The 8,710-nt window shown below is 38.9% G+C and overlaps 1 protein-coding gene across 1 annotated transcript in view; it reads left to right on the forward strand.

Annotated features, from left to right (window-relative positions):
- AK8 (adenylate kinase 8) overlaps positions 1-8,710 on the forward strand; it is a 69,994-nt gene that overhangs the window by 28,203 nt on the left and 33,081 nt on the right. Inside the window, exon 10 of the mRNA XM_009322172.1 lies at positions 348-437. Within this exon, the coding sequence (XP_009320447.1) occupies positions 348-437 (90 nt within the window). The remainder of the gene's footprint in view (positions 1-347; positions 438-8,710) is intronic.

Genomic DNA, 8,710 nt, shown 5'->3' on the forward strand with positions numbered 1-8,710 from the left:
TTATAAGTTTATAAGAAGTGAAAACCACTAGCAATCCCTTGAGTTGTTATTTCAGAAACATATTTGATTAATATCTTTCTTTCTATCTCTGTTTTTAATATGTTCTTTGCTGAAAGTATTCTTTTTTATTCAGTATTCTCCCCTGCACAGTCTCTTTGCTTTTTGCTCTGCTTGGCCAAAAAAAAAAAAAAAAAAATCCTAACAACAAACCCAAAAAACCTACAACTTTTATTTTATTCAGTGACCTTATTCCAGTATGCAGCTTCTGGTTTGTTTTTTTTTCTTTTCTTTGTTGCTTCCTTTTTAAAATTTAACCTTGTGTCTTTTTTGTTCTTCCTTCCTGTTAGTTTGTTGTGGGCAACTGCTAAAGGAAGCTGTTGCAGGCAAGACAAAACTTGGAGAACTTGTTAAGCCTTATATTGACAATGGATACCCAGGTAGGGCACATTGTTGTCTCATTACACTGTAGTTACAAATTTGTGGTGAAAAATAAATTGTGAGTGAATTTTTCTTGGTCAGATTCTGATGTAACTCAGATTAGAGTACTCTGGAAGTTCATTAATTCCATTCATTACATGTGATTTGTAGCACTGCGAAACAGAAGTTAGATTTCGAAGCTCTTCGATATCTTCAAAGAAAATAGTTCACTGTTCCAGTGAAATTCAGATTTCTTGTACACGTTCCAAAATTTTAATTCCATGTTTTTATCTCTAAATCAAAATAAAAATTCTGATATAGATGTATAATTTTAAAATGTTTAAACTGTTATTTAAGGCACAGTATTGTGTTTCATTTTTATTTCAAGTGGGCTATAATTAAGACTCCGCTTTTATATGTGGATTTTGACTTTTAGAATGCTACTGTAAATTCCTCGACTTTCACGCAAATATTTTAAACTTAAAAATAAAATTTCTTTGTACTTCATTTCTATCAGCATTTTTGGTTATAGGAGGGTACTACCACAAAGAATATCTAAGCATACTTTGCTTTTGGAAGGCTCTGCAGTGATTTCAGATAAATCATGAATACTGTAAGCTCCCTAGGGCAGCAGCTTAAACTTACATGTTTGTTAGTTGTCTTGCACAAGGATAGCTCTCTGTATGTGGTGGGTATTAAAAGTCAGAAAAGATCCGTAGTTCTAAAGGATAAGTTGCATTTCAGTAGGGTGGAAGAATGTTTATTTTGCCAAATTACAAGGCCTGGAAGAGGAACTTTCAGTCCTGTTTCTGGCAACAGGCCAAATGGTTACCAACGATACACATATAAGGAGACAGTCTTGCTGAAGATCAAGAAATCTTGGTTAAGCTTCAGTATTAATGGAATTTTGAGCAAACCCCCCCCGAGCAAAGAGAAATCTTCATTGTCTTTTTTTTTTGGCAAGGAAAGTCATTTGGTGAGGTGGAAAGCTTGGAAGTCCCCTTTTTTGCACAATAGCTTAATTCTGAGACTGAATTACACAGATCTGAAACATGAGCCTATAAAATTAACTGAGGTTCCCTCGATACCATACCAAGAGATTCAGTACTTTTCTAAGCATTTCAAAAAGACCTTTGGCAGCCTGCAGCTTTGGGTATTCCCTCTGTCAGTCACTTTATCAAGCCACAAGGTAATACATTTTAACTCTAAACTTCATCTCTAGTGAATGGATTACATTTATTCGTAATACAGTAACTCGGCTAGTTCAATGCATTAATTTTCTGTGGCAGCCAACATATTGCTGGGACTAGGAGCTTATGTGGGAACCATGGGAATGCAAAGCGTGAATCTCTACAGCCGGAAAGAGAGAAGCTGGGTCCTCTGTAGCATAGGCACAGAGATCTAGGAGAGGATTTTCTGATTTAGAGATACTGCTAATCAGAATGGCCATTTAACTCAAAGGCAAGAGATCTTAGCGTATATTAATTGCAATGTAACCTAGATCTTCATGTATGGAAATAACTTCTTCATGCGTATAGTCTGATTGACCTGAATGTGGCTACTTGCGTACGAAGTCTAACTCACATATGGAGATCATTTTAAGCTTTGGGCCTGTGTCTTTTTCATGGTATCCATTAATTTCAGAATCTTATGTGTATACCGTAATTCCACTTTCTTCTCATCTCTGTGAAGTAGAGGACAGCCACTGTAAATACCTCATGCTCTAAATTTCAGTTATGGCTGAGATGGGAGTTTGGATGATCTATTTGTTCAAAGATAGGTCCTTTAAGAGCTTTCTTTACTAAAATGCTCTTTGTGTATTTTATAAACTTATCTTAACCATTAAAGTTCCTTAAAGGAGATACCAAAAAGATTCCCAGTAGAGTAAAATAATTGCACAGATTGTAATTTTTAGCCAGTCCTAAAAATATGCACATCCTTAGTCCAAGGGAGCTGCTTTCATTTCAGGAAAATGAAATTGAAGTTGTAATTCCTTTCTTTCTCCAAATTAGAAATTATTTCAGATTTAGATTAATTTTTTAAATATAGTGTATAAAGCTGTACAATGCTTCTGAATGTTAATGGGAATCATAACTATATTTCTGTGCATTGTGCTAAAAAATTCTCCCTTAGTTTTTGCTTGTATGCACATATATTTTTATTTGGTGCGACATACTACAAAATTAAGGGCTGAATAAAAGTAAATATTATATAGCAATACCAGAAATAATAAGTTCTGTCATTTTGCTAATCCTCCTCTCCCAGGGATAACAAAGAATGAATTTACATTAGTAAACACTAACAAGAATTCATTACAGCCCTCGCAAGAGGCTTGGAGAAAATGAAAGAACACAGTGTACTGAAGAAGAAAGATGAGCAAAGGCTCCTTACTGTCTTGCTACAGAGTTACAACCAGGTTAATACAAAGGAAAGATTCTCACACTATTATTGACTACGTTCAGTTTCAAGGAGATTGCGTTTGAATGGAGTTAGTTTAGTCAATAGCAGCCAGTGTTATAACTGGAAAAGCAATTAGAACTTCAAAATTTTCATTGCATTTCTAGTTATGTACCAAGTAAGCGTAGTTGTTCCTTTGGGCAAGGAATCGTGCAAGTGATAGTATCACAGAATGCCCTGGAACCAAAGACAGACCATGAGAAATGTTGCGCTCAGATCATTACTAGTCAAAATGAAACTAGCGCCGTAAAATCTTGAGGGCATGCCTCATATATTCTTAAAATGCTTGCCCTGGGGACTGATCTGAGTGTGGTTTCCCTTCTCGTGGACACAATTGATTGCATACAATTAGTCATTTAAGATATGCCAACAGGGTATGTTGTGGTGTCAAAAAGGCTCAAAAAACAGCTTATTCAAAGCTAACTCATTACTGAGTTACTGAGGCTGTCCACTGTCTATTCTGTTCTAGTTCTGGTTGACTAACTCGGATCTCTTCTTGGTTTTAGGATTCACAAACGTTCTTTGTGTTGCTTTTTCCTGTAATGCTGCTTTGTGTATACAACCTGTATTTCAAGAACAGCCCAGACAATTATATTCACCCCAGAAGGCAACTCAGTGCATTCCTGTTTTCTGTATGTTCTAGTGTTTGCTCTCTCTTAAAGACCTTATCTCTTGCTTTATCAAGCCTCTCAATTTTGTATATGGTGATTATTTGCTTGATGAAGGTAGCATAGATACTTTTGAGCCCATTAATTTTTTAATTCCCAGGACATTCTAGTCTGCAGTTGGTGCACACTAGATATTTAAAAATGCGTTTTCAGGGAAAAGTTCAGCAACCTGACTGCTTTCTGTCTGTCATAAACAGAGTTGTTCCTTGGACGACCAGTCTGAAATGCACAGACTTTTCCTTTAGGATATTGTGGTTTTCACTGAATACTGGGCGATTATTGCTGACCATAGTCTGGGCAGAAAATTACCAGTGTTGGAGTCTGATACCCGTCTTCTGATCACTATCTCCAGTTAATTTAAGTCTTGGTCAATAATGCTAAATTTAGCACACACTGTTTGCTTGGGCAGCCTAGGAAGACTTCCATTTGGAGTAAGAGGTGAGCGTAGTGGCCAGAAGCCTTCCCTAGACAGCAAGACAACTCACATAAATTAATTCATTCAGTTTGATTCCTTCTGAAATGTTGTGAAGAGACTGTTCCATAGACTGGTCCCCCCCTTCTAGTAATTCAGGCTGCGGACAAACGATGCATATGTAGATAGCCCGTTCATAGACCCCACTGGCTTGATGAAGATCTTTATGCAGAATTTGTGTCCCCGGGTTCCTGTAATTCTGAGGAGGAATAGACTGCGTTCTGGACCTGTCTCATTGAACACATGGGCACGCATTAATTTAAAGTTCCATCTGCAGTATCTACGTTCACCATTTTAAAGGTGTGTCAGATTTTGATACCCTGTGAGGAAAAAAATCAACTGCAGAAAGCATTTCTGCTTCCCCCCCCCCCCCCCCCAAATGTCCCTGGTGTTTGCCCCTTGAGATGTTTGCATTTTATTAATGAAAATAGAAGCAGAAGCATTTTGGCATTGGGGGCATCACAAAAATAGGAAAGGTCATCAGTCAGTTGAAACAAAATTTGCATGCCATTCTGTCTGTTCAGTTTTCCGTGTTTTCATGGTGAAATAGCGTGGAGTGATCACTGCTAATTAATATATCTGTTTGCAAGGCTGCAATAAATGGAGCCAAGAAAAGTGAGATGACAGGAAAACAGCATGAAGAGCAGGGAGAAAAAAAACCCACTCCCAAACCACTAAGATTCTACTTTTCAGCTGGGAGAACTGCTATTAGTTTGGGTAATTGGTTTTTTCCACCAAAATGAAGATTCCGGTGGTAAAGAGAGCTGATTCATGGAAGACAGATAACATTGCACTGTTTGCAGCCTGTTAGAGCTGAACACACTCAATCTGTGTTGTTTTTTCCCCTTCCTTTTTCTATTTGTTAAGTAGTAATATCTGAAGCTGTCCCCAATGGCAGTCTGCATGTAGGGGCTAAAACCTGGAATTCCCTAATTTCTCCTATTTTCTAATAAAAACTATTACTGTACAAATGTAGATTCCCCTCCCCCCCCCCTTATTTTAAATTGAAATGGTTTTAAAGGGGTGCTTTTTGGTGTAGCCTCTGAAAGTTGGGATCCCCTGGTGATTGTGATCACAGTCTCTACTGAAAGTACTTGGGGTTTTTTTTGACATCAAATTAATATTCTCATCACTGAGTGTGAAGTACAGATTTGACAATAGAGCAGCTTCCTCTTTGTTAAAAACTTGCAAAGAGTTTCAGAGTTGAAAGGCTGAGTAAATCTTTATATCTGAGGAGGTAAGCTTAGTGTTATTTCTTGTTTTTAACAGCGCTGTACTGGCGAGCTGCAAGCTGTCTGAACATTGGAGAGAGACCCTTTGGGAGCTCCATTGGTTTTCAGCAAGTCTTTGCATGCAGTGTGTTTGTACTAGCTGAAGACAGCGCATGGCTCTCTAAATAATTTACAAGTTGATTAATAGACTCACATGGGTATAATTAGAAGAGGGAGAGACAGCAGCTACAGTAACGGGTACAGTGCTTGGGGGAACTAGAGACTTTATTTTTTTTAAAGAAACTTTCTAGGGTGCTGGGCGTTTGAAGATAAGTTGGGAAGAGCTCAGTGCCTCTTCTCTTTTGAAGTGGAAATAGGACAGTTTGAATCCGTCGAGTTTAATTTTTCACAAGCTTTAGGGGCCCTGCAGTGCAACTCCCTTTTTATTATTGAAAAAAACTCTCCACTTTTCTTTCATTTTTCACACCCATGCACACACGCACACAGAGCCCAAACAGTAGCTAATAAACAAATTGATTTTCTACTTTATTTAAGTTAGTTTTATAACAATGCTATATGTTCACCTACATATGCACCTCAGTCACAAATATACTCTGTAAAGTTAGAGATATTTATGAATACACCGTACTTTAATGTATGCATTTTTAAGAAACCTTCACCTCTGTTTGACAATGCTTTTGAAGTAGCTCCGTTTTCAAGTCAAACTTTTGACTTTTCCTCTGGGACTGCTACAAAGATTTTTTTTATGGAAAATAGGTAGCAGTCTTTTTTCCTACTAGGAGAAAATTGGTGGTCAAGAGAACAAAATAAAACTTAAATAATTTTTTTTTCTGTTTTAGGTGTCCATATTTTAATAAAAGATGCAAGGTTTTAGAATAGAAAGTTTTACATGAAGGCATATAGGCAGTAAGCTGTCATCTTCTTTCCTGAATTTTACTTTTTTTTGTGTTGAATCACTACATATGATACATCAGAGTCCCTTTTTCCTTTATTTGAAAATCTAGAATATATTTTTCTTTATTCTACACAACATGAAACAATCAAAATTTGCTATATCTGGCTAGCAGATATTCAGGGCTGAAGTAACACTGGGGAGACTCACTCTACAAAGACATTTTTAAAGGTCACCCCATTTAAGGGGGGGGGCCAACAGAAAAAAAACCCACCCCAAAAAGCCAACCCTGGAAGCCAGACCAGACAAAATAAATGTGATTTTATTTAAGAGTCTAGCGCAGTTGTTTTCTGGAGCAATTGTGATAATCAGTCAGTTAGTGGGTATGGTCCTGCCTATATAAATTTTGCCAGTCTCCTGGTTTTGCAGCAGTATTCACCATTACTATTGTTACCGGAGTACCGATAGTCCAATATTAGGCATCAGAGCTCCCAGGGATAGTGCTGCTGGAGTCTGTGGGTTTGCATGAGGGAGGGGGTAAAACAGGTTGTAAAACGCCCACAGTTCCCATTTTTGGTCAGCGGGCATCATTGCGCACCACCAAAGCGCCACAGACCCTCATGGATTTGAGTGAAGTTGTGGTCCTTGGCCATACAGGGCCTCATGCTTGTCGGGGGCTTTTAAACAGCAAAGCACAATATAAATGCTAAGAGTAATCTTTTCTATTTATTTTGATCTTTATTGCTGATAGTCATTGTTAAAAAAACTTAGAAATGTGGTGTTTCCTTTCCTGATACTCTTCTTGCAGCACTAGCTCCTCAGCAAAGGGCTGCTGACTTGAATTCTGTTTGGTTTTCTGTTTGGAGTTTGGGATGGGGAAATCACGTGAGTTTTTATAAGACAACTGGAAGGAAAAGCATGTTGCATATTGGCAGCATATGGTCTTTGGAGTTTGGCATCAAATTCTGGCTTTGGCTCTATTTCACTGGGTGCCATACATACAGCATCAGGCTCCTGCATGAAGCAGACTTTTTTTTATGACGAGCAAAACGTTTAATAGCTCTTGTGTATCGCTTTACGTTTTCGAATGTCCCTTTAATGTGTCTGGTAGGTGTCAGGAGGAGCAGCAAGGGGAGAGACACAGGACTGGGCAGCTGATCCCACTGTTGGGGATCTAGAGTGCGTGCTGGCACCAGGCATCACTGGTAAGGGACGACAAACCCCTTAACGTCCCCTCTCCTCATCACATGGTGAATCGGTGTTTGGTGTGGAAAGCCAAGATGTTTTTCACCATGTTTATTGGAACAAATTTATTCTTTTTTGAATATTATCACTGCCAAAAAGGGGTTTGTAGGCCAAATTTTGCCCTGCCACAAGCCCTGTGTTCTTCAATAGAGCTGAACTAGTTTAGAAATAAGGAGGAAACAGGGAACTTGGTTGATAATGGAAATGATGCATTAGATGGGTTAGAACTGCGGTTGCTGTCTTGTGCCTAGCTGTATTCTCTCTGCAGAAGCTGAAGGAGTAGAAAGAAGTAGTGCAAATATGCATTTTGCTACTCCTTTTAGAAACTTTCAGGTTAGAAATATCCCTGTGAGGTAATTCAGAGTAGCCTTGGTCTTGCAGGTGGGTAAACTGAGGCAGAAAACCTAATTCAACTCGAGCCACGCTGCAATCAGTGAGCGAGCGTGGATGGGAACCCAGGTGTGTGGATCTTGACCTTGGTGTCAGCCCACTAGATCATCCTGCGACTCGCTGATAGCCTGTGCCATTAGGCAAACACACACAGGCACTGACAACATCGCAGAGGCTATTTTTAGGGGGGAAAAAAGCTTTTTGTATTTGTATGCTGGATACTCAATTTGGACTGAATTTCCATTGCTAAATCAGAAGATGCCACTGACAGGTAAAGCAGTGTAAAGGGCTGGAATCTATCTAGCCGCTAAATGCAATCAGATGTGGATTCCTGAATCTCCGGCTTGATAACTGCGAGAAAGCATGATGCGCTCCTTTAACATGCATTTCTGCAAGTCTCGATTTATCATGTATCATTTGATCGACGGTTTGGGACCGTACCTGCTTTAAAAATGTCTTTGCTTCCTCTTTAATACCGTTAATTCCTATTTTAAATGACTAAAAACGTCAAAAAAAAAAAAAAGAGGTTCTAATATATCTGAAGAAATAAAAATATTTAGAATGTGGAAATGAAATATTTTATCATATTGCTTATTTTACTGTATTAAATAATTATTCCAACTCCTACAGGAAGCCATTCTCAGCAGTGCTGTGTACGTAAGACGAGCGAGTGGAGGCTGTATTCCTGTGTAAATTTGCCATTTGCTGGAATTACTAAGTAAGCGTTACGGTACTTTGCAAGTGCCACGGCAGCATTGTTATTTGCCATGTCGCCTCTTCAGCAGCCGGCTTCGCATTAGCTTCGAAAATCAGAAAACCGGAGCCGCTTTCCCGTGGCAGCCCGGCGGTGTCCGTGATAACGGAGGACTAAGCAGGCTCGGGGCGGTCTCCGTTTCCGTGAATTACCGAGATTTCGGCGGTGGAAGGTCCCTGCCGC

This window comes from Pygoscelis adeliae, unplaced genomic scaffold (genome assembly GCF_000699105.1).
Source record: "Pygoscelis adeliae isolate BGI_AS28 unplaced genomic scaffold, ASM69910v1 Scaffold114, whole genome shotgun sequence".
In the NCBI taxonomy this organism is placed as follows: Eukaryota; Metazoa; Chordata; class Aves; order Sphenisciformes; family Spheniscidae; genus Pygoscelis; species Pygoscelis adeliae.